Source organism: Equus quagga, chromosome 2 (genome assembly GCF_021613505.1).
Source record: "Equus quagga isolate Etosha38 chromosome 2, UCLA_HA_Equagga_1.0, whole genome shotgun sequence".
Classification (NCBI taxonomy): Eukaryota; Metazoa; Chordata; class Mammalia; order Perissodactyla; family Equidae; genus Equus; species Equus quagga.
In genome coordinates this window covers 68,953,745-68,981,161 of record NC_060268.1, presented here as the reverse complement: position 1 = coordinate 68,981,161, position 27,417 = coordinate 68,953,745, and the positions used below count along the sequence as shown (strand labels likewise).

Here is a 27,417-nt window from a genome sequence, read left to right as displayed (position 1 = left end):
AAATATTAGGAGAAAGGTAATGTTGGCAAAATAAATGTGGGTAGGTCAGAAGGTTCTGGGATGCTGGCAACACTCTATTTCTCAACTAGCAGTCACTGGAGTTTTTGCCATTACATTCATTATTCTGTGTGAGTATGTTTTATGTAAACTTCTGTTATATACATAAATAAAGAATAATTTTAAGACAGTCCACAAATAATTTGCATAATTTCCATAACTTCTATTAAAAAATATCACAAACTGTGTGTAAAAATTCCTATATACCAGCACTGTCAATATTCATCAAGTTTTTATAACAAATTTACTTGCTTTTAAAAGAGTACTTTTCACAAAGAAGCCACAACAAGTGATTTCAAATGGGAGGACTAAACCAGTGTGTTTTTATAAAGTCAAGCCTCACCATCTTAAAAATAACATCAACTACTTTGGAATCATTATTATCTAATCGTATTTTTTTTTACTGGGATATAGTTAACACACAATAAACTGCACAGATTTAGGTATTCAGTTTGATGAATTTTGGCAACTGCACACACCTATGTAACCATCACTTAAAATACACAAGCACTTCTTCCTTCTTTGCTTTTTAAAAAATACAAACCATACCTAAATTAACCTCTGTCAGATTCTTGAAATAACAATTAATTCCATTTTCCATATATTAGTCTTCTAATGCAAGCTAGCTGAAGAAGGTATGAGAAACATTTTGATTTTACTTTGGGCCACATAACATACTTGTTACCCTCTGACAAAATATGGATGTCATACAAGATATAAACAGTTATTTATCAGCTGCTATGAGGAAACACCTACATAAATAGAGAACACAGTAAGTCAGGGGATCAAAATAAGAGGTTCCTAGGATTAAATGTTTTCTAGTTCCTCTCAGCTGCAGAATTCCAGATGAAAACAAGAGAAGCAAAACCAAATGAAATCATGAGATTTGGAGAACAGGTGGTGTGTAGGAGGACCTGAACACGATTAGGTTGAAAATGGTGTCCAGGATTAACCGTTTTTCTCCTCTGAGTCTAGGCATGTGTTAAATAGCCATGAACCTCAGGTGGCAAAAAGCAGAAAAAAAGAGGGTGGGGGTGGGGAAAGAGTTTCTACCTTTCTACCTGTTGATGGAATCCTGCAAGGTAAATTAGGAAAACACCAAAGTATGGCAGAGTTTGTTATAGGTGTGACAAAGTCAATTCTGATTTGACATTTCTCACTGCGGTTCAAATTATGAACGCTACCAGCTACGGGGTTTGCTTATTCAGGTTCAAGAGATTCACAGCTGAATCTCTATTTAAATTTGGAAAGAGTCTTAAAAAGAATGTCAAGAAAGGCAATTGGAAAAACTCCATGTCCAATACATCTGCTTAAACTGTTTACCTAAAGTAACAGCATACAAATGTCTCATGTTTCTGATAAACCACAGAATGCTTCTGAGATGCTGTTATTATGCAAACTTAAAAGTAATGTTCATCATCACAGAGTAACGAGAAAAGTCACAGCAAATACAAATGACACTCACTTGGACTAAATTTAGTACAATGGCAAGAATGAGGAAAATGCCTTTGCATACACAAGAACGATTTTAGAAACTCTTATTTGAGATAATGAAACATTTCTGCAACAAAAGGGTCTTTGGAGCATTTTAATTTGATTTTTTTTTAAGGTATGCTTTTTTAAATTTTTGTTTTGGTGAGGAAGATTGGCCCTGAGGTAACATGTGTTGCCAATCTTCCTTTTTTTTTTTTTTTTCCTCCCAAAAGCCCTAGGACATAGTTGTATATCCTAGTGGTACGTCCTTCTAGTTCTATGTGGGATGCTGCCCCATCATGGCCTGATGAGTGATGAGCAGGTCCGTGCCCAAGATCCAAACCAGCGAACCCTGGGCCGCCAAGGTGGAGCACATGAACTTAACCACTACGTCACCAGGCCAGCCCCTTAACTTGAATTTTTAAATGTAATTTTATTGTGAAACACAAACATACAGAAAAATTAGAAAACATTTAAGTACAATTTAAAGAATAATTATAATTGGAACATCACATAATCACCTTCTGGTCAAGAAAAAGAAGACCAGAAGCACTCGAGAAGCCACCTAGATAAATCTTCTTTATCATACCTACCACCCTCCTCTGTGAATAATCATTATCCTGGTTTTTACAAGAAATATTTTCTGTATCTTCTATTATAGTTTTATCACCTATGTAGACATTCCAAAATAATATAGATACTTGGTCTGTTCTTGAACTTTATATAACTAGAACTGTAATAGCGTACATGTCTATGTATTTAAAAATAAATATTTATCTATTTATTTTGGTGACTTGTTTCACTCACTAAACATTGTGAGATACATCCATGTTGCTATCCATAGCTGTAGTTCATTCATTTTTATTGTGGAATAATATTCCATTACATGAACATACCATAATTTATATATTCAGCTGTTGATGGATACTTAGGCTATTTTCTATATTTGGTAACTATAAATAATGCCGCCATTAAACGTTTGTGTATATGTTTCCTGTGCATATATGCATTGGTTTTTCTAAGATATAGACCTAGAAGTAAAATATGATATGCATGTCTATAACTTTAGGTGATAAACTACTTTAGCTGATAAACACCTTTAGAAAGCAAACTGCTTTCTAAACTGGTAGTACCAACTTATCACAGTGTCTGAGCATTCCCATTGCTTTAGCTCTTTGACAATACTTGGTATTTTCAGTCTCTAATTTTTGCCATTCTGACAGGTGAATCACAGTATCACACTGAGTTTTTAATTGGGATTTTTCTGATTATTAAAGAGACTGACTATCTTTGCATTTATTTACTGGCTATTTAGATTCCTTCTTTTGGAATGCCTGTCTCATGACCATTTTCCTACCGGATTGTCTTTTTCTCATTAATTTGTAGAAATTCCTTATATACTCTGGATACCACTTCTTTGTGGGTTATACATATAAAGACCTTCTCCCATTCTGTTGTTTGTCTTTTTTACTTTTTCTGGTATCTTCTGATGAATAAAAGTTCCTATTTTTAATGCAAATTTATCAACATTTCTCTTTATGGTTAATGTTTTTTGTGTCCATTTCTTGTTCGGGGAAAACCCCAAAGTCAAGAAAATATTCTTCTATGTTATCTCCTCAAAGTTTGTTTTTTCTTTTTACATTTAGGTCCATCAGAATTACTTTTTGTTTATGATGTGACATAGGATCAAGTCTCATTTTTTAAAAATAAGGATGTTCAATCATTATACATCATTCACAAAACAAACTATACTTTCTCCTAATGCTTTTCAGTGCCTCCTTTTCCATATAAACATAAACAAGTGTCTCACATGTCATGCATCAAGAATACACATTTGAATAGAACTACTTATGAATTCAATTATGTTCCATCTCTTTCCCCATCTACACTCCAACAGCACACTATTTTAATTATTACAGCTTTATAGTACATTTGGATACCTAGTAGAGCAAATTCTCCCATATTATTCTTTTTCAATGGTATCTTGGCTATTATTGGCTCTTTGAAATTCCATATTTTAATTTTAGAATTTGCATTTCAACTTCCACCAAAAAAATTTTAATTTCACAATACAAAGAATTTTAATTGAGATTGCAGTGAATCTACAAATCAGGAGAAAAGAGATATTTACTATAGTGAGTATTCCAACCCATGAACAGGACAGATCTACTCTTAGATACTTAATATTCTGATATTATAAATACAATAGATTTTTATATACTGTCCTTGTATCTTGTAGTCTTGTTAAATTTATTTATTAGTTTATGATATTAACTATACTTTTTTTTATAGATACAGTTTGTCAGATTAAGGAAATTCCATTCTATTCCTGGTCTATTATCATGAAGTGATTTGATGCTAAGCTTACCAAGTGCTTTTGCTGCATCTTTTGAGATGACCATATGTTTTATCTTTTCTTAATATGATAAACTATGATTGATTTCCCAATGTTAAACTAAACTTGAATATCTTAAATAAATCCAACATGGTTGTGATATATAATTCTTTTTATACATTGCATGATTCAGTTTGCCAAAATTCTGTTTAGGAATTTTGAATCCAAGTTTATGAATGAGATTGGCTTGTAATTTGATTTTCTCCAGTTTCACTATGATGTCTATGGGTGTGGCTTTCTTTTTATTTACCCTACTTGGGCTTCATTGGGCTTCTTGAATCTGTGGGATTGACTTTTAAGTTTCAGAATATACTAAATGATAATCACTTCAAATACTGTTTCTTCCCTATTCTCTTTTCTTCTCTCCTTCTAAATAATTATACATAAATTAGGCATTTTTAATATATATTTATGACTCTTAGACTCTTTTCTACATTTTACATATGTTCTTCTCTCATGATTCAGTCTGCATTCTTTCTTATGACCTATCTTACAGTACACTTATTCTTTCCTCACCTGCTTTATTTTGTTATCTCATCTACAGTTTTCTTAATTTTGATTACTAAAATGTCCAGTTATCAAATTACTATTTTCTTTCAAATATGCTATAAATTTTAAAAAATAATTGATGGGGGGCTGGCCCCATGGCTGAGTGGTTAGGTTCGCATGCTCTGCTGCAGGCGGCCCAGTGTTTCATTGGTTCAAATCCTGGGCATGGACATGGCACTACTCGTCAAGCCACGCTGGGGCAGCGTCCCACATGCCACAACTAGAAGGACCACAACAAAGAATATACAGCTATGTACTGGGGGGCTTTGGGGAGAAAAAGGAAAAATATAAAATCTTTAAAAAAAATAATAATTAATGGTTATTTCCTTGAACATAGTAAGCATATTTCTGGAGCCCCTCTTAGTCTATTTCTACGGATTTTGATGCATGTTGTCTTGCTCCTTTCTATGCCTAATTATTTTTCTCTGTCAGATACTGGCTTTGAAAATTCTTGTGTTGAAACAGTTTGAGATTTAGGTTGATATTATCTTCCTCCAGAGTAGATTTTCCATTTGCTTCTGTTAGGCACCAGGGGTATTAGCGATTCAAAATCACTTTACTATTTTTTCAGTGATTGGGATTTTCCCAGCCACTCTGAAGTTGAGCAGTACTCTGTGCAATGACTGGCATACTTCCTGTCTACCCTGTCTCCTAGTTCAGTCCTTTAAGATCTCAAAACAAAACATGGGTTTGAGGGCACAGTCTCTACCACTGATAGTCCTAGACTTCAACATTTTCCCCCACCAGTTCTGAAACAACGTGAAAAGAACAACTCAGCTTCTCATCCACCCCGTTTGGATCACCAGTTGTACTCAGCCAAAAATGTCATGTTCCCAGATCTTGGCCCGGTAATTCTTTACTAGAATGTTAGCAATTCAGTTCCAGTTTATATTTTCTCTAGTTTTACTAAGTGTCATCGGTGGGAGGACTGTTCTGAATTACCTACTTCATCACTATGGTTAGGTCTATGACTGTAGATACCTTCAACTTGTCTTTTATACCCTTAAGAAAAAAACATAGTTTTATGATCTGTGACTGATATTTACAAAGCCTTGCAGTTTTAGTTTCTGTATGCTCTTCCTCATAATAACTTATTTACTTTTGAGCTTATTTTTTGACTGTGGCTACTTGTTCTTGTAAAATTATTGCACAGAAATTATCTACAGTCTAGGATAAAGATATCTTCTTCCAATGAGAACTTGCATTTCTTTCTGCTAGGTTCCTAGGACACCAATAATCAGCCTTGGACTACTTTAAACTCACTTCACCATTTGAAATAATATGTAATGTGAATTTGGGCTACAAATCTACTCCAAGGCTGGATTATGGTTCTAATTTCCACACTATGGCAACATAATTTCTTTGCAGACTCTGAGGATGAAGTGAGAGAGTTCATAATTATGTCAGGGAGTAGGCTATGGTGGTCTTATCTTTGTGAAGGGAAAATCTATTAGACTTCATATCTCAGGCAGCCCTTAAGCTTTTACTTTTGTCCCCTTATCCCATGGGGCTTGCAAAATCATAATCGCATTTGCCTCCATGGCAAATACTCTTCCGGCATTCAGTTATAAGCATGCCTTTCTAGATTCTTGCACTTTCTTTGGTCTGGTAATTATTTAATTTCTTCTTAACAATTCGATGCTTTTAAGAAAATTACGTTTTATTTTTTCCAGCATTTTTAAGTTGATTTTGTACACTGCAACTTTACTGTAGTTGTTCATTATTTCTAATAGTATTCCGATAGAGTCTTTAGGGATTTCTATATGCAAGATCATGTCATCTGCAAACAGTGACAGTTTCACTTCTTCTCTCCCTACTTGGATTCCTTTTATTCCTTTCTCTTGCCTAATTGCTCTGGCCAAAACCTCCAGTACTATGTTGAATAAGAGTGGTGATAGTAGGGATCCTTGTCTTGTTCCTGTTCTCAGAGAGATGGAATTCTGTTTTTCCCCATTGAGTATGATGTTGGCTGTGGGTTTGTCATATATGGCCATTGTTATGTTGAGGTAATTTCCTTCTATCCTCATTTTGTTAAGAGTTTTTATCATAAATGGCTGTTGGATCTTGTCAAATGCTTTCTCTGCATCTATTGAGATGATCATGTGGTTTTTACCTCTCATTTTTTCAATGTGGTTTATCACATTGATTGATTTGCCAATGTTGACCCATCCCTGTGTCCATGGTATGAATCCCACTTGATCACAGCGTATGATACTTTTCATGTATCGCTGAATTCAGGTTGCCAATATTTCGTTGAGGATTTTTGCATCTATGTTCATCAGTGATATTGGCTTGTAGTATTCTTTTTTTGTGTTGTCCTTGTCAGGCTTCGGTATCGGAGTGATGTTGACCTCGTAGACTGTGTTAGGAAGCATTCCATCTTCCCTAAACTTCAGAATAGCTTGAGAAAGATAGGTATTAAATGCTCTCTGAAAGTTAGGTAGAATTCTCCAGGGAAGCTGTCTGGTGCTGAGCTTCTTTTTTAGGGATGCTTTTGATTACTGTTTCAACCTGTTTACTTGTGATGGGTCTATTCAGATTCTCTGTTTCTTCTTGATTCAGCTTTGGGAGGTTGTAAAGGTCTAAGAATTGATCCAGTTATTCTAGACTGTCCATTTTGTAGGCATAGAGCTTTTCATAGTATTCTAATTCTTCGCGTTTCTGTGGTATCCGTTGATATTTCTCCTCTTTCATTTCTAATTTTATTTATCTGAGCTTTATCTCTTTTTTTCTTTGTAAGTCTGGCTAGAGGTTTTGTCCATTTTGTTTATCTTCTCAAAGAACCAGCTCTTTGTTTCACTAATCCTTTCTACTGCTTATTTTGTTTCAATTGCATTTATTTCTGCTCTGATTTTTATTATTTCTCTCCTTCTCCTGATTTTGGGTTTTGTTTGTTCTTCTTTTTCTCATTCAGTTAGGTGTAGTTTGAGATTGCTTATTTGGGACTTTTCTTGTTTGTTAAGGTGGGCTGTATTGCAATGAATTTCACTCGTAATATGGCTTTTGCTGTACCCCATATGAGTTGGTATGGTATGTTATCATTTTCATTTCTCTCCATATATTTCTTGATTTCTCTTTTAATTTATTCAATGTTCCATTGCTTGTTCAATAGCATGTTGTTTAGTCTCCACATGTTTGTCCCTTTCTCAGTTTTTTTCTTGTAATTAATTTCTAGTTTCCTAGAACTATGATTGGAAAAGATGATTGTTATTATGTCAATCTTCCTAAATTTATTGAGGCTTGCTTTGTTTCCCAAAATATGGTCTATTCTTGAGAATGTTCCATGTGCACTTGAGAAGAATGTGTGTTCTGCTGTTTTTGGATGGAGTGTTGTAGATATGTCTATTAAGTCCAACTGGTCTTGCTTTTCATTTACTTTCACTGTTTCCTTGTTGGTTTTCGGTCTGGATGATCTATCCATTGATGTGAGTGGAGTGTTGAAGTCCCCTACTGTTATTGTGTTATTATTAATAACTTCTTTTAGGTTTGTTAATAGTTGCTTTATGTACTTTGGTGCTCCTGTGGTGGGCGCATAGATATTTATAAGTGTTATGTCTTCTTGGTTGAGTGTCCCTTTCATCATTAGATACTGCCCCACTTTGTCTCTCTTTTCCTGTCTTATCTTGGAGTCTACTTTGTCTGATATAAGTATTGTGACACCTGCCTTCTTTTGTTTGACATTAGCTTGGAGTATCATCTTCCATCCCTTCACTCTGAGCCTCTGCTTTTTTTTTTTTTTTTTTTTTTTGAGGAAGATTAGCCCTGAGCTAACTACTGCCAATCCTCCTCTTTTTCCTGAGGAAGACTGGCCCTGAGCTAACATTCATGCCCATCTTTCTCTACTTTATACGTGGGACCCTATCACAGCATGGCTTTTGCCGAGAGGTGCCATGTCCAGACCCAGGATTCAAAGTGGTGAAACCTGCGCCGCCGAGAAGTGGAACGTGTGCACGTAACTGCTGTGCCACTGGGCTGGCCCCCTCTGAGCCTGTGTTTGTCATTGGTGCTGAGATGTGTTTCCTGGAGGCAGCATATTGCTGGGTCTTGTTCTTTAACCCATCTTGCCACTCTGTGTCTTCTTATTTGATAATTCAATCCATTTACATATAGGGTGATTATCAATATATGAGGGCTTAATGCTGTCATTATATTAATTGTTTACAAGTTTTCCTGCATTTCCTTTGTTTCTCGTCCTCTGTATTTTGGTCTACCAATTGAGCTATGTAGTTTTTTATGTTGTACTTCTTTGTTTTCTCCTTGTTACTTGTGTCTCTGTTCTGCTTTTTTGTTTAGTGGTTATCATAGTTTTGTATTCAAATCCCATAGTTAAAATAGTCCATTTTCTGATGGTCCCTTATTTCCTTAGACTGAACTGATTCAGTCCCTTTCCTCCTGCCCTCCTAAGTTGTTTTTCTCACATCTTATTCCATCTTGTGTTGTGAGTTTGTGATTAACATGACAAGATTATCTTTAGTTTTGGTGTTTTCCTTCCCTTTATCTATAATTCTCTTTCGAGTACTTGCTAACCTTTTCTGATGTATAGCTACAATTTTCTGATTTTGTCTACCTATTTATCTCCTTACTCCACACTTTGTAACACCTTTCTCCCTTTTTTTTCCCCCAGGTATGAGGGCCTTCTTGAGGATTTCTTTTATGTGTGGTCTTGTGGCTACAAACTCCCTTAGCTTTTGTTTGTCTGCAAATGCTTTTATTTCTCCATTGTATCTGAAGGACATTTTTGCTGGATAGAGTATTCTTGGCTGAAAGTTTTTGTCCTTCAAAGGTCTGAATATGTCATTCCAGTCTGTCCTAGCCTGTAAGGTTTTTCCAACGAAATCCACTGAAAGCCTGATAGGGGTTCCTTTGTAGGTTATTTTCATCTGTCTTGCTGCCCTTAGTATTTTTTTCTTTGTCATTCACATTTGCCAGTTTCACTACTATATGCCTTGCAGGTCTTTCTATATCGACATATTTAGGAGATCTGGTAGAGTCTTCCGCATGGATTTCCATCTCCTTTCCTAGGTTTGGTAAGTTCTCTGCTATTATTTCTTTGAACAAGCTTACTCCTCCATTCTCCTTCTCTTCTCCTTCTTTAATACCTATAATTCTTATGTTCCATTTCCTAATTGAGTCAGATATTGCTCAGAGACTTTCTTCATTTCTTTTTAGTCTTAGCTCTCTGTCCTCCTCTCTCTGGAGGATTTCAACATGTCTCTCCCCGATTATGCTGATATACTCCTCTATGACATCTGCTCACATGTTCAGGGAATTCATATTTTGTTTTCTCTCTTCCATCTCTAATATTTCTGACTGATTCTTCTCTATAGTTTCAATCTCTTTTGTGAAGTAGCTCCTGAACTTGTTGAATTGTTTCTCTACATTCTCTTTTAACTTGTTGAGTTTTTTGATGATAGCTATTTTAAATTATCTGTCATTTAGATTACACATTTCTGTGTCCTCAGCAATGATTTCTGAGTACTTGTCATTTTCTCTCTGGTGTGGAGATTTAATACAATTTTTGGTATTACTAGAGGGTATGGCTCTTGTTTCGGTGCACCGTGGTAGTTATTTGGTCACAGTTACTGCCAATTGCCACTGCATGGGGGTCAAGAGCAGAGTATTCTGAGCCCTCTGTGATCTGCCAAGATCCCAGGCATTGGAGCCAGCTGGGGCGGGGAGGGTGGTGCATGGGGATCTTCTACATGCTCTCCGAGTTTTCTAGCTCTGCCCTTGCTATCTGCCCTCCTGGGGTGTTGGCTTGATGAGGTCACCCCTGTGTTAGCTTTCACCTTAGTAGGGGCTTTCCCCTAGGGTGCGAGGGCCCTTGGGGCTCTTTGATGTTCCCATGAATGAACGTCCTCTCCCCCATTCCTTCCCTCTTGGAGGCTGCCTGCAATCTCAGATCCCAGTCTTTTGGGGAGGGAGTGAAGTTTTCTCTTACCCCTTTCACCTCCTCCAAGGGGGGCTCCTGCCTCTCTACCCTCTGTCACATGGCTGTGTGGGTCTCTCAAATGTCTTTTGTGTTGTTTGGATTGTCCTCTGTTGGAGTATGAATGTCTTTATCATTGTATGATGGAGGGGAGAGATTACCATGAAAGTTCACCCTGCCACGATGCTGACATCACTCCTTTTTTTGTTGGTAAAGTTGGTACAAGTAGTCTAGACCACCATATTTCTTACAGAAGTGCCTGAAGTTTGTTAAAATGCATAAGATATGCAACACAGCTTATAAACTTTTTATTTCTGAACGGAATCTAGAGAACTCAAAAAGCCAAAAGGGACCTGAGACACACAGTAAGCACTACAAACCCTGGGTCTCCTCAGTTTCCTGATCTCTTCCATTACAAGAGTTTTTGTGCATTACAAGTTCAACCTGCTAGCTCTAAACCAGTGTCAGAACTTGAGAAAACTACTAAGGAAATTTGTGTCAAATTAGTAACAGAAAGTATCAGTGTGTTAGGGTCTAAATTAAGAGGATAACAACCTCAAGATTCATCACTCACAATTCCTCAGTGAGTGCTTGTCCAAATTCCACCAGTCTCACCCTTGTAACTTCTAGGTTGTCTTAAAATCCTTCACTGGGTACTTGGCATTGGCTCTAATGATTTTGTTACTTCAGGCAGTTTTCCAAACAAAAAGGAATGGTTATTTACAATTCCTAGACTGAAATCATAAATATCATCAGCTGAATTACACTGAAACATCAGTATAACTCTATGAACAGAATTCTACATAAAGTGAGTCTGTCTTGGCTTAGTAAAAAAGGATTTTAGTCATAAAAGTAGCAAAAGGATTTTATTGTGGCCAAGTTTAGACTCTTAGGTGGTCCTACAGTATATACTCTGAGGACAGCTTTACAGCGAAGTTCCTGACACAGACCATTTAGACTGGGAGCCAGACTAAATTTTTCTCCCTAAAATTACAAGGCATCAGTGGTATTCCAGTAAATTGCCCCTTTGTGAATGAAATAACTTTGCTTGGATTTTTCATACTAAATATCTTTCTTATACAGATCATTTTACTTTTTTCTTAAAAACTCTGTGATTACTTCAATCTAAAACAATATTCATGAGATAAGGTGCACATGGTGGTATCTTTGAGCAAATGCCTTTTAGTTCAAAGTACAAGTACTCTTTATAAAAATAAAAATAATTGGTATGTGCTAATTTTAAAATAATTAAAGATTTTTCCAAAATAAAAAGATTTTGGAAGCATATCAAACCTCCAAACACTCCATCTAGCAAAAGTCTGACAACTATCAGTTTCTTAGGAACTTTTTTAATACTCTCTGAAAGGGCTATGTTATACAGAAGAACTGACTCTATGTGGCTCTGCCATGATACCACAGTGAATACGCTGCTCATAGTTCCTACAGAGGATTATACTGTCTGATGCCAAAATTCAGCTGAGCATCATCCTGTAAAGTTGGTCAGTTACAGCATGAGAAGCCAGTAATTCTACCCTTCAGGTATATGGTGCAGACTAGAACAATGATTCTCAAAGTATGGTCTTTGGACTAGCAGCATCAGTGTCACCTGGGAACTTCTTAGAAATACAAATTCCTGGGACTCACTCCAGATCTGCTGATTCAGAAATCCAAGTAGGGCCCAGCAATCTGTGTTTTAACAAGTCCTCTAGGTAATTCAGATGCAGACTAAAGTCTGAGGCTCCTTGCTTTAGAGAAATTCTTGTCCATTTGCTCTGATACAAGAATGTTTGAGCAGCACTGTCTCCAACCCCCGGCCCCAACCTCACACACACACCAGTCTAATCTTGAAAACAAATGTCCACTGTCAGGAGAATGGATAAAAAAATTCTGTATTAACACAATGAAGTACTCAAGATACAACAGAGACAATGAATGAAAAACAGCTATATTTATAAGCTTAAATAAAACTCTGAACCATAACTTTGATTGAAAAAAAGTCACAGAAGTCTACAGTATGATATTTTATACTGGTCGAATATAAGCAAAACTAAATAACACATTTTTTTAACAGTACATTTATGTGATAAAGCAATAAAGCTACTTTTAGAAAACAAAGAAAAGATACCCCTTTAATTCTGTACAGTATTTCCCGCAGGGGGAACAGAGGTAGGAGGATGTGGTAAGGAAGGATCATACTGGGAACCATAAATGTACTATGAAGGGTCCAGTTCTTAAGTTGGATGGTGAGTTCACAGGTGTTCGTTGTATTTTTGTTATTTTAATCACTAAATTCTTTTGTATACGCCAAATGTTATATAATAAATTTTAAACCCAGAAAACGAAAAACAAATGCAGGTAATAAACAAAGATGGTCATAACCTGAAATAGAAAAGTTAGAAACCACTTAAGTGATATAAATTGTGCTATGTTCATTCGGTTACAAAGAATTTTTAAAGATATTACAAAATATTTTTGATAAAATTAGCCAGATAAAAGAATGTAAAAAATGTACAATGAAAGGATTAGAAGAAAATACAATAAAATGTCAACAGTGGGTATTACAGGGAGTTTTATGTCTTCTCTGTACATTTAAAATTTTCTATAGTGAATAATAAATCCTTTTAAAACCATTAAGGATTTAACTGTCATCAAAACATTTACCGACTCTAAGTCATTAAAGAAACCTGCCAAATCTTCTATTGGAAACAGGAAGGAAATTGGTGTGGAAATCTGTGACTTATGAGCTTTATAATTGAAAGTTTTATATTTTCTGCCATAAAATTGTTTATCTTTATTATTATGATCTCATTTAAAATAATTTCATTTTGTTTGTAAGCATAAAAATATGACTAAGAAAACCATGACCTAAAAGAATACATTTTTGCTATTGAGGACTTCAATTAAAGCAATTGAAAACAACTTCAATTTCATTAACAAAAGGAAAAAACATCCATCAATGGTTTGACCAGCTTTTGGAAAACACAGAAGAAATGCATATGCTGTGAGAGTCTGCCTTATAGCCCTATGTCCTGTCATAGTGAGAAAGAACAACAAAGATTAAGGCCAGAGGCCAGTGATAGTTACATACCTCTTTTTCTAATATTCTAGCGATCTCTCCTAGTGTCCGATCTAAAGCAGAAACCTTATTGTTTGCCCATGAGCCACTGTCTTGTACTTGTTGCTGTTTTAGAAGATCTTTGGCTAATCGCTGAAGTCTGCAATACAAAATGAAAGGGAAGAATGACATTAAGGAATTAGACTATACTACTTCATTTCCCTCAACATTTTGAAATAAAAGTTACTTTCATTATTGTACTAGAAACTGCTTCACAGAGCACCTGATGGGGAAGAAAAAACAAACCTCTCCTAAGGCTAGTACTACTTTATATTCACAAACACCAATCTAGTCCTCATGGCACAAAACAGAACTAGAGGGCAGTACTGTCCATCCACAGATTAAGCTGGAGCAATTGCTGCAATCAGTTTCCAGGTGATACTCAAGCCTGAACAGAATTGGAGATGGAAGAAGGTGAGAGTATGACAGCAGAAAAAAATGAGTATAAGAAACTGAGCACGTTTTCACATACTGATTTAAATCTTCAAGGTAGACTTAGATATTGTGTTATAAGCACTGTAAACTCTCAAAATGTCAAACTCCTTGAATGTCAAACTCCCCATGTTCCAATTTACAGGCAATTTGGGGAATGCTTGCCATTGCTGATGTCATTTACTTAGATAATAGAGCAATTATTTGCTTTTTACTATATATTATTTAGATTATGTGATTCTTTAGTAAGGGGACTGTGTGTAGTATTTCTTTGTAGTCCTTACTTCTGTTTCATACATCTCACTCTTTGAGCAATCCTCTCTCCTTTCCACTTATTTGCTTGAGCATTCCATCAACAGATACTCACCAGACACTCTCCCAGATCTCTTCACTTTTCCCGTATACATCATCACCCTATTATCTTACTTCTGTCTTTATCTATGACAGATTTCATAGGCCATCTTTATAATCACTTCCTTCTAAATGTGCTACATTCCCTCTCTGTTGTTCTGTTTGTTACTCTTACTAGCCAAACACTAGCAGTGGAAATAAACACTAATGCTTGTTTAGCTCTTTCTGTGGGCCAGGCACCATTCTCAGTACCTTGCACACGTCAATTTATTTAGCTGGATTAATGAACATCTGCCAGCCTTTTCCATTTCTGATCCTAAGAAAAAGTCATACCATAACAAAGACTGGCATGAGTATAGATTCAGGATCTCACTAAATCTGTCTAGTCTGCTCACTCTCCCACTCTCCACAAAGACTTGTTTCATACATTCCCCAGTCTCTTCAAAACTCCACTTTACTTTCTCTCTCTTGCTCTCATAAGAAGATCTTATATTTCATAGAGAAAATATAAGCTATTGAAACAGGAAAATCCTTACTTTCTGCCACAGAATCTACAAGCCTTCTGCATTTTACCCATATTCTCCTTTGTTTGTCACATTACAATCAAGGAAGACTGATTCCTCCCATGTAGGGCTAATCCTGACACACAGGCTCTGTATGCATGATATCTTTCTGGATCTAAATCCCTCTCTTCTTCTTGCTTCAGTGCCTTTGCAAATGCTATTCATTCATTCCTTCTGAAATGCTTCCTCCAACTCCACATTATCTAGAAAATTCCTACTTATCCCTTAGTTTTTAGTTTAAACTTTACTTTCTCTGATTTGACTATTCCTTCAAATCACTCATCACAAGTCTCTCCCATGCAGAGTTTTACAACAGAACTTTCTGCAGTGATGGTAATGTTCCATATCTGTACTGTCCAACATGGTGGACAAATGTGGCTATTGCTAGCCAAATGTGGCTATTGTTCACTTGAAATAGAGTGTGACTGAGGAACTGAATTTTCAGTCGTATTTAATTTTAATAATTTAAATTTAAATAGCCACACGTGGCTACAAGCTATGATATTGGACAGTGCAGAAGCATAGTATTAACTTCGTGAGAGAAGGTTCTTGTCTACCTGTTCACTGCCTTATTCTAATATACTACCTCCACAAAGTGTATTCAAAAGAAATTTAATGATGAATGGCTTAAGTAGAAATTTCTTCTTTACATTAATCTTTCTCTTTTCCCTTCTTCTCCCCAAAGACCCCAGTACATAGTTGTGTATTTTAGTTGTGGGTCTTTCTAGTTGTGGCATGTGGTATGCTGCCTCAGCATGGCCTGGCGAGCAGTGCCATGTCCACACCCAGGATCCCAACCAGCGAAACCCCGGGCCGCCAAAGCGGAGCGTGCAAACTTAACCACTCGGCCATGGGGCCAGCCCCCACTAATCTTAATAATACCTGTAATCTCATAGGTTACAAAAATTTCATGTACATGATATTATTTTATCCTCTGAAAGACACTGTCCATTAGTATTATTCTTGTTTGAAAAATGACGAAACTAAGTCTCAGGAAAATTAGGTGACTTTCCCAAGATCTCACAACTGGTTAAAGGTACTAGTGGGACTAGAAATCTAGGCCTTTGATCTTCAAATCTCATGCTTTTGCCTCCATACCTTATTAATCAATTCAAATAAGGAAATTTTATTCACACATGAATAATATCCCAGAATACAATTTAATCTAAAAACATAGTTATGTAAAAATTTAAAATTTCTCAAAGAATGAGACAGCAAATACAGTTCAAAAAGGCACTGGTGAACTCCATGTTAAACCTAAGCTATCCATATGAAGATTACTTTGATTAAGTCAAAGAATGAATACAAACTCTAAAATCAGAAATACCTATACTTGAATTCTGGCTCTAGCCCTACCACGTATGTAAACCCTGGTGAGGTTTATTTAACTACTTGGAATCTCAATTTCATCATCTTAAAAGTAGAGATTTTATATATATTTCTATATATCTCCTTTCAGAGCTTTTGAAGATCAGAGATAATTAAAGTAATATACTTAACACCATTCACTAAACACTCAATAAATGATCAACTATTATTACTATTCATTGACAGAAGGTCTCAATTTAACAAACAGAAAAAGGGAATATAAAAAAATACAAAAATAGAGTAAGAGTAACATACTTCTTTTCCCTTCTGATCAAATATGGGCTAGAGTCCCATCCGATTAAAGTTACCAACCTTATCATGTGGAAGAATATTGGCAGTGAACTTCATTGTGTGATAGATAAGTAGCCACTTTAGCTTTTGGCTGAGTAAGGCCTGCACACCAATGTAACTAAATATCCAGCCATAGCAATGGATGCATATGATTCTAGCAGTATTCTTACCAAGAATGCTCACATTCCCCTGAAAACCAGGGGTACTTAGGGAGGTACAAGGACCATTTTAATTCACAGAATACAAGGGGCTTGTATTTCACCCTGAGGTAAATCAAATCTGGGATTCATATGAACCTACCCTTCAAGGAAGAATGCCAAATCAAGGGGATGCTTTGGTAACATGAGCTAAACCTCTGTTTCATTCCCTGCCTCCACAGAAATACCACAAATAATATAGCCCCTTTCAAGAAAACAGCACCAGATTTTGATTTATACTATAAATAATTAGAGACTGTCACAGGACTCAAACCCTGAAAACTATATTTTCCCTACAGAGCAAGAACAGGAGCTGTTTAGAGGGTGCAGTTTTTTAACACAGAAATTGTTATTTGAGTTACTTGTGGCAGATAATTTTTCTAGCCTGAAAAGAACGAATGGAGGCTTCATAACTCCTAGCCTAGAACAAAAGAAGTATCTGTGAGGTAAATGGCTTTGTGGAGAATGTTGTAAGGTCAGATATTTTCTTCTCAAAATTGAACAAATTCCAACAACAACTAAATTCAAATCTGTCACTGGTAAATGTGAAATGTGAAAGCACCTCTGTAAGGAGCCCTCATTTTTATCACAGTAAAGTTTGGTGGGTTCATCAGCATCACTGGGAAGATTTGTAAAGTTTAAGAAAGGGGACTGTGTTCATTTTAGAAAATAACATTGTTCTTTAGTGAGATGGACAGGAAGATATAAATACATTAACTTTTTTTCCTTTCACTCTATTTGAAAGGTACCCGGTCTAAATTTAGGGCTTCTGGTTCCTTTTCTATTTTTAAATAATATGCTTACACTAAATATAAGAACCTAAGAAATCCCTATAAAAGATGAAAAAACAGTATACATATATTGCTTCCTATATTGGATATCTTTCATTTTCGCCTGCCAACATTGCTTCTTGTGGAGAAAGAACTCTTTCCCTTTTAGGGAACTACCTCGCTCTCACACTTACATGGGTATATTAGATGTGCTCAGTGCTATTAGGGTGTTGCTGCTCCCAGACTCTCACTCTCATTAGAATGAGCTAGGAAATATGTGCATATTATTTTAGAAATAAATATTTAAAAAGTAACATATTATAATATATCCATATCCCTACACATTTACATCTATATTTATTTCCATTTATATATATTGGGAAATAAGAGTTAAAACTGATACCTACAACTCCAAGTCATCACCATGGGGTTTTTCTACTCTCCTGGTGGAGAACAGAGTATATTCTCCTACTGGAAAAGAGAGTTTTTTTTTTTTTTTTTTTTTGAAGACTAGCCCTGAGCTAACATCTGCTGCCAATCCTCCTCTTTTTGCTGAGAAAGACTGTCCCTGAGCTAACATCCGTGCCCATCTTCCTCCACTTAATATGTGGGACGCCTACCACAGTATGGCTTGCCAAGCGGTGCCATGTCCGCACCCAGGATCCGAACTGGCGAACCCCAGGCAGCTGAAGCAGAACGCGTGAACTTAACTGCTGCGCCACGGGGCCGGCCCCAAGAGAGTTTATTTTTAACTCTCTTCTCCAGCAATGAGCAACCTGCCTCCCATCATCCTTAATATACTTATTTATTTGACCAATCCCTCTACATGTAACATACCATCCATCTTTGTTTCTGTAGGTATGCTATTATGTCTCTACTTGGGCTCTGACTCCCCATTCTGGGCTCTTCTACCCTTCTCACCCTGCCTGTATTTTGACACCCTTTGCCTCCCTCTTTACTTGGACTCTGATAGATTGTGCCAGGATGTTTTTCCATAGAGATGCCCTCCTCACTCTGCTCTGATCCTCAACCCAGAGAATGGTGCCCTCTACCACATGGAAGCTCCCTTCACTTGGCTTGGGCTCTGAGTCTCCACACCTGGCCACACCCTTCTCCCCCTGCATAAATGTCCACCTCAGCCTACTCAGGCTCTGACGCCTTCCACTGCACCACTGCTGCCTCCAGCCATCCCCTCAACGCAGATGGTGCTCTCTCATCTAATGGCTTCTGGACTGGGTTTTTCTGGGAAGGGGTGGGGAAACTGGAAGATGAGAGGAAGAGTAATTTTCATTCACTAGCTACAATAATTTTATATGGAGACATTTCTTTTCATTTACTATTTGGTTATCAAGTTCAATCAGTTATAATAATTATCCTTTCTGAAGCTCAAACTGTTCTATCTCTGTTCTGTAGGAAACTCTTCAAGTTGGCTCCTGAGTCCTTTGACAAACACTAGCAGTCTTCGAGAGCTTCCCTGCCATCTAGTATGACAGGACATTCAGATCTAGAATTAGGCATTTTTCCAAGAAGTTCTTGCCTCTTTTATGAGAAATGATATTTCAAGTCCTAAATCAGTGAGCACAAGGGATGCTCACCGCTACTGCATTGGTCACTGTTTCTAGGTCTCTTCAACGGACAGAGTGAGGAAATAAATAAATGTGTGTATACGAACATACACATGTGAATGTATATATGTACACACAAATACGTATACATACACAAATACACACACACACACAAACACTTTTTAAAAGATAAAATGCCTCATAAATTAATTTAATTCAAATTCAGTCCTACAGGGGTTTTACCTGATCTCTACTATATCTATCTCCTTTCTTCCAGACTGAGAATTCAGGCTCTCAGGAACACAGGGGATAAAAGAATTCTAATCTCCATAATCTCCTTTACTTTATCCCATATTATATGCACAACAGACTCAGAATAACATTACTAATAATATCACCAGTATAATTAGAGAACGGTTAATTTTTTAGCATATGTTTCCCCCATTCTCCTTGATCTTTTTTCTAGTTATACTATAAAATTATCTGAGATACAGCTATCATGTAGTCTTTTTCTTTCCAGCCATCAGTTTTTTTTCTTTCTAGCCATCAGTTAGTCTTAGTTCTACAAGAAACTATAACTTGAGTGTTCATCACTACTCCTTATGTTGATGTGTGTTTAATAATTTTGATTGCCTAAAGTTCATTCTCTATTGGTATTTAAGATCCTCAAGAAAAGAAATGAAAATGTGGATCAAGGATTTGTAACTGGCAACACTGATTTTTGAGGGCATAAAATTATCAATGTGCAAGAGCAAAAACTAAGGCAACATTGTTCACATGCACCCTTCACTTGAGAATGAAATTCAGATGCTTTTCTCAAAGTGGTTCCCTGTACTTTCCAGTGAAAACCTGTTAGTTATTTTGGGGTTCTCCTTTCCTTGCATTTGTTACCCTAGTTGCTTCTCTTTGCTTTCTTTCACATCCTTGTCAATACCATGCAGGTCTGTGGCTGTTTGTTTCTATCCACTTGTTTTTTGGATTTCATGGAGATATCTGGTAATGTGGTTTTGTTGTAAACGCTGCCATGGGTTTCTGGTTTTCTTAACTAGTTAGCTGGTTTCTATGTAAGGATTTAAAAATACTGAAAAATTATATATCTATTGCTACTGCCATTTTTTCTAGACTTACAATTTAAAAGAACATCCTGGTTGTCCCGTGGCCAACAGACTGTAGTGAGCAACGGCAGAAGCAGTGTAAGACTAATTAGGAGGCTGCTACAATAATCCAGATAAGACATAATGGTAGGTTAGAATACTTAGTACGGAGGTAATGAATAGTGGTCAGATTCTGAATATATTTTATTCTGGTGAGGATGATTTGCTCTGAGCTAACATCCGTTGCCAACCTTCCTCTTTTTTTGCTTGAGGAAGATTAGCCCTGAGCTAACATCTGTGCCAGTCTTCCTCTATTTTGTATGTGGGATGCCTCCTCAGTATGGCTGATGAGTGGTGCAGGTCCGCACCCAGGATCCAAACCCGTGAACCGAGACCACCAACACGGAGCAGGCAGAACTTTAACCACTCAGGCACAGGGCTGGCCTCCAGATTCGGAATATATTTTAAAGATAGAGCCAACAGAATTTGTTGATGGACTGAAAGTGAGAAAAAGAGAGGATTACTCTAAAGATTTTAGCCTCGACTTAGAGGATGGACTTGCCATTTTCTATGATGAGCAAAAATATGAGGGGTAAGGTTTGGCAGAAAATTTCAGGAATTTAACTTTGCACATGTTCACCTGAAGGGTACAAATGAACAGACAGACATCCAGATGGAAATGCTAAATAGGAAGTTGGATATGTCTGGAGTTCTGGGGAGAGGTCTGGATTGTTTAAAATCATGAAACTGAATGAGATTATCAAGGGAGTAATTCTGTTTGAATTCTCAGGACAAAGACATGCTAAAGTTACAGGTTAAGAAGATGGGAAAGAACCAGACAAAAGATACTGAAAAAGAGCAACCAGTCAAGTAAGAGACGAATCCAGAGAAAGCTGTGTAGTAGATTGTTACGTTAAAGGCCCTGGTTGAATTATGTCTTGCTAGTGGTGACATGTATGGTCTCCTCATACAGTGACTCTGGACTTGGCAAAATGACTTGCTTCGGCCAATGGGACATAAGCAATGTGACACAAGCAGAGGTTTGATAAGATTTGACATCCCCCATGAACACTGATGCAAAAATCCTCAACAAAACAAGCAAAATGAATTCAACAGCATATTAAAAGAATTGATTACTATGACTAAGTAATCTTTCATCCTCAAGGGGGCTGAGGCAGGCTTCCCTACATGGCAGTCACAGGGGAACAAGAAAGTGAGGTTCAGAGCAGAAGCCTCAAGATCTCTGAGGCTAAGGCTCAGAAGTCACATATTGTTTCTACAGTAGTCTGTAGGTCAAAACAAGTCAAAAGGCTAGAACAAATTAAGTGGAAGGAAAACAGAGTTCACCTCTTGATGGAGAAGTTATATTGCAAAGGGGCACGCCTCCAGAAATGGCTCAACTTTTGACCATCTCTGTAAACACAACAGTCATATATTAAATTTCCTCAAACATTTGGATCTATTTCTAGATTGTTTTTAAAAATCTCTTCCATCAATTTGTACTATTATTCACATGCCAAAGCCAAATTATTTTAACTACATACCTGTTAACTCAGTCCTACCTCATACTCCCTTCTTTTAAATTTTTTTTCCTAGAAATTCTCATTTATTTTTCCATATAGTCTTTAAAATGATTCTACCTCTTTTTAAAAACTCTGTTATTTTATTGGGATTACATTATATTTGTAGGACAACATATAGAGAATTTACTATAGTGTGTCTTTTCTCCAAGAGTATAATTTGTCTTTCCATTTATACAAGTCTCCTTTTATATCCTTTGTTAGCATTTTAAGGTTTTATTTTTATAGAGTCTTCAAATTTCTTGTTGAGTTTATTTTTAAATAGTTTACTCTTTTAGTGCTTTTGTAAATTATATTTATATTTTCTAACCAATTATCAGAAAGAAAGGCTATCAATTTTTGTATTCTGGATATGCTGTTGCATAACCTCAGGCAAGTTACTTACTCTCTCTAGGGCTTAAGTTTCCCTAATGAAATTCATTGAGTTGTTGTGAGGAATAAATGAGTCAATACATGTAGAGAGACTGGCATAAGGTTAAGGCTCAGTAAACATTACCTATTATTAATATTATCACATTAATTTGGTAATCAGCCACCTTACTGAATTGATTTTCTTGTTTCTGCTAGTGTTTCACTTGATTCTGTTGGGTTTTCCAGAAATGCAGTATCATGATAATCTTGATAATTTTGTTAACTTCTTTAATATTTTATATATTTTTTCTTTTAGAATAGCAATGGCTAAGAGTTCCTGAACAATAATAAATAAAAGTAATTACCTGATGGGTATTTTATTTCTGACAGGCAAGAATATTTCTATTGTAAGTAATTGCTACATTAAAATGCTATAGCATATCTACATAAACTGGTTAAAGATATTCCTCAATTTGTGGCATTTAAGCTGTTTCTTGACTTTTTCACTGTTAAAAATCACATTAAGGGGCCTGCCCCATGGCATAGTGGTTAAGTTCAGCACACTCCACTTCAGCAGCCTGGGTTCACAGGTTCAGCTCCTGGGTGCAGACCTACACCACTCATCAGCCACGCTGTGGCAGCGACTCATATATAAAGTGGAGAAAGACTGGCACAGATGTTAGCTCAGGGCTGATCTTCCTCAGGAAAAATAAATAAGTAAATAACTAAACCCGTCACCTCCATATATAAATATTTGGGCATATTTTGCATTATTTCACTAAGCAGCCTGAAGTTTATAGTGGATGTCCTAAGCTCTGGATTCACATTGCCTTTCAATAAGACTACACCAATCTGCACTCCCATTGACAGTGTATGTGAGTATCTTTCTCACTGCACTTCTATTGGCAGTATATTTGAGAGAAGCAAAATGTTGATGTTTTTGTTTACTTAGCTATTGTGTAGTTACACTTACACCCAATGGTGGAGTCTAAATCCTTTTCTGTCAAGTAGCCGTCACAACAATCCTGAAAGAGATCTCCTCAGAGCAAGAACCAGCACAGCCTTGCCAGAACCTGTTCTGTTAGAACAGAGGTTCTCTACCTTAGCACTATTGATGTTTCTGGGTGAGATAATTCTTGGCTGGGGGAGACTGTCTTGTGCACTGAAGAATATTTAACAGTATCCCTGGCCTGAATGAACTTGATGGCAGTAGCACCATCTCCCCAAGTTGTGATAACCAAAATGTTATCACACATCCTCAGACAAAGCCAAATGTCCCCTGGGAAAATCATCCCCAGTTGCATACCATTGTCTTAGGAGAATGAACTTCTAGGCATCAGATACAAAGCCTATGATGACAGGCATACAATAATAATTCAGATAAAGTTTTGTTACCGGCAGAGATTGAAGAGATAGAGAATGACAGTGTAGGATAAAATACTCACTTTGCTTTATAAGGTGAGTCAGAGCCAGAATTTTTTGTTTCCATTAAACTCTCATATTCCTTGGCCCTGAAGAGAAAAAAGTTTTATAACTGTTATTTTGCTAATTTTTAAAACAAACTAAAACTGTTCCCGTGTTTTTCTTATCCCAGTATTAGGAACATTACCACATTAATTTTAACACTTTGATTTCTGAGATTGCTTCTTTAAAATACTATAAATGTTATCAAAAAAGACTGAAAAATACATATTTTCTCACAGGATAGAGTGCAGATTCATAAAAACACTGCTGAGATTACACACCTGGTACAGAATGGTGCTTATTTGTCAGGACTGGTAAAATCATGATGATTAAATCTGAAACCAAATTGAGTTTCTACAAGGTAGCTGAGGTGGTTGAATATCTACGTACTTCAAGAGGTATATGATGCAAAATTAAATACAGGTATAGAATAGTCATTTAACTTTAGAAATAATTTAAAAGGCAGTGGAAATAACCAGACAATAAAATATTTACTTTGCTTTGGTTTTGTTATTTATACTGACTAAATACTAAAGGTCTGGAAAAATCTGCGATAACACTTCTCTGCCACTGTCTAATTATGCTCTAGCTTGCCTGAACCAGGTGATAGTCGTCAACAGGTAATCGATCTAAGGCAGGAGTCACTACAGCAATCCATTAATATTGACTTAATTTGTCAGTTTCTCCTTTTGGAGGAAAAAAAGAAAAACGTTACTTTATATTTTAACTGCTCACCCAAAGGGTCCTAGTCTTAAAGAATTAGTCCAGTGACCTATGACAGAATTAGTCACAATGTATACCAATCCAGAGAGCAATGACAGGTGAAAAAATAAACACTGCTTCACAAAAAATGTGAAAGATGCAAATTACAATAGGCCTAACGAGGAAAAAGCAAACTAGCACAGGTTATGCTTGGGAATGAAGGAATAACTAAATTGGAAGTAAACATTAAATTACATAGTGTTTCAATCTATGCATGCTCATTGCCAGCAGGCAAAATACTAAGGCATATCAAAATGGGGAAATAACCATTTTGTAGTTGCAAGTAATTACAACTTCATACGAAAGGTGTAAAAAATAACAATTATGCAGGGCTGAATTATTTTTCAAGCACTGTGCCAGGAGCTACATACTCATTGTCTCAGTCCTAAAAATTCGATATGGTATTATCCCCATCTTAGAAAGAAAAAACTGAGGCTTAGGAAGATGCCTGTTATATCAAAACACATTTATCTAGGGCTTACAGAGTTTGGAAAGACTAAACCCATTCCCTCATTCATGCATACATAACTAGGAAATTATCACCCAAAAAATCTTAACTTTACCTGAAATGGCAGTTAACCACTTTTTCCTAACTTGAATCTTGATTCACTTTTAACAATCGATTAAATATTCATTTTCCAGAGTCCCTACTCTATAAACTAAACTAGACTATGGCGGATAATGAAAGGTATATACATAGCAGAGATAAGGTATATACATACGGGGAATATTCAAGGTATTTACTCTCCATAAGGAAGAGGAAGACATAACAGCATTAAAACATACAGAATTCTACAAAGCAGAGTAAGTGACAGATGAGTATTATCACAAGTGCACATTTCCAGCTAAGATGCCACAGTAAGTTTTCTGAAGGAAATGAAACGTGTACTTGCTTAAAAGATAGGTAGCATCTGAATACACAAAAAAAGAGAAAATGGCATTAATAGCAGAGAAAAGTGAGCAAACGATGCTGAACATGTAGGAAAATATGAGTTATACTAAGGGAACAGTGTACAGACCAGTTTTGCTGGAGCAAAAGATCAAAATATGGGAATAATGAGAGAGAAGGCTGAAAAGAATCCTTTCAGATACGCTATAATTCTGATGATTTACTTTTTAGATAACGACCCACTTTATTAAGATTTTGAATACTGCATTCCCTCGTTTTTAATCTCCATGTCATCTTGGTTATATTCTTTTTCAGCCATAATGCGGGATATTTTTGTTTACTCCATTTTAATTTTCGTTAGCCTTTCACAGTTTACCAGTATTCTCAAAGAATCAGATCTTATCAACCTCTATTTGTTTTTATCCTCAAAAGATATAATACATCCTAAGTGCTATATGTGGAAATAAATAAATACATATATCCTATTTCCTGAGGGGGTGATGTGAATACTGTTCTAGCTCCTTGAGTTGTTTAGGCCATTTCTACCGCAACTGATAAAATCATTTAAGACTAAATTTCATTCTGAGTAAAGTTTTGGCCATATTCCATAAGATTCATGCTTTTACTGTCACAAATTACAAATAGCTTCTAATTTCTATTTTGATTTACTCCTAAAAGACTTTTGAGTCAAACAATGTGTTCTCCCTCCCCTCAAACCCTTGGTCCCAAAGTATTCATTTTTTTCATCTTTTTAATTTTTTTTCATTTTGAGGGACAGCTTTACTGAGGTTCCATTTACATAAAATAAAAAAAAACTTTAAATTTTAAGTGAATAATTTGATGAGTTTTCACAATTATGTCTACCAATACAACTGAAACCACAGTCATGATATAGAACATTTCCACCACCCCACAAAATTTTCTTGTGTCTCTTTGAAGTCACTTTCTTCCTCACCTCCTTGCCCCAGCAACTACTCATCTGCTTTCTACCACTACAGCTTTCTGAATATCAAATTACTACAATCATACATATTCTATAATGTCTGGATTAATTGATTTAGCATAAATCTCTTGAGATTCTTTCATACTGTTGAATATATTATTAGTTCATTTCTTTTTACTGCTTTGTAGTATTCCATTGTTTGGCCACCACAATTTTTCTATTCACCAGTTGGATATTTCACTTCTTTCCAGATTGGGGCTACTATGAACACTTGTAGACAAATGGTTGCATAGACAAATGTCTTAATTTCTCTTGGATAAATACCTAGGAGTGGGATCTCTGGGTCATACGATAAGCATGTGCTTAACCTTAAACTACCAAAATATTTACTGAAGGGGTCATTCCAATTTGCATTTCTACCAGCAAAGTATGAGAGTTCTAGTTGCTTTAGTCCTTTGAAGAGTATCTTGTTTAATTTCCTTATATTTGTGAATTTTCCAGATTTCTTTCTGTTACTGATTTCTAACTTCATCTCCTTGTGGTCAGAGAAGATACCTTATAGGATTTAAATATTTTAAAATGTATGGAAACCTGTTTGGTGGTCCAATATAAGATCTATGCTAGAGAATATTCCATGTACACTTGAGCATAATATGTATTCTGCTGTTTTGGCATAGAACGTTCTCTATACATCCACTGGGTCTAGTGGTTTATAATGTCATTCAAGTCTTTCACTTCTTTGTTTATTCTCAGTTTAGTTGTCCTATCCATTATTGAAAGTGGGGTACTGAAGTCTCCACCTATTATTGTTGAACTTTTTATTTCTCCCCTCAATTCTGTCAGTTTTTCCTTCATATATTTTGCGGCTCTGTTAGGTACATATATGTTTGTAATTGTTATATCTTTTTGATGGATTAACCCTTTCATCATTATATAATATCCTTCTTTCTCTATGGTACAATTTTTATCTTAAAGTCTATGTTGTATGATACTAATATAGTTACTTCAACTATATTATTTTGCCGAGGGTACTCTCTGCATGGAATATGTGTTTCCATCTTTTCACATTAAACCACTTGGGTCCTTATATTTGAAGCAAGCTTCTTGTAGATAGAATACAGTTGGATCATTTTTTTTAATCCATTCTGCCAATCTGTGCCTTTCACTGGAGTCTTTAATGCACTAATATTTAATGTAATTACCTATGAAGATGGACTGACTTCTGCCATTTTGCTATTTTCTATGTATGATATCTCTTTTGTCCCTCACTTCCTACATT

The 27,417-nt window shown here is 36.1% G+C and overlaps 1 protein-coding gene across 10 annotated transcripts in view; it reads right to left on the bottom strand.

Moving 5' to 3' along the window:
* The window catches only part of SCAPER (S-phase cyclin A associated protein in the ER), a 513,402-nt gene that overhangs the window by 227,436 nt on the left and 258,549 nt on the right, over positions 1-27,417 (bottom strand). For all 10 annotated transcript variants that reach the window (XR_006887542.1, XM_046653964.1, XM_046653961.1 and 7 more), the window contains 2 exons: positions 23,526-23,591; positions 13,492-13,618 (listed from right to left, as the gene is read on the bottom strand). Coding sequence is in view for 9 of the 10 variants with exons in the window: in XM_046653964.1 (XP_046509920.1) it covers positions 13,492-13,618; positions 23,526-23,591 (193 nt within the window). In the remaining variant the exon portion in view is untranslated. The remainder of the gene's footprint in view (positions 1-13,491; positions 13,619-23,525; positions 23,592-27,417) is intronic.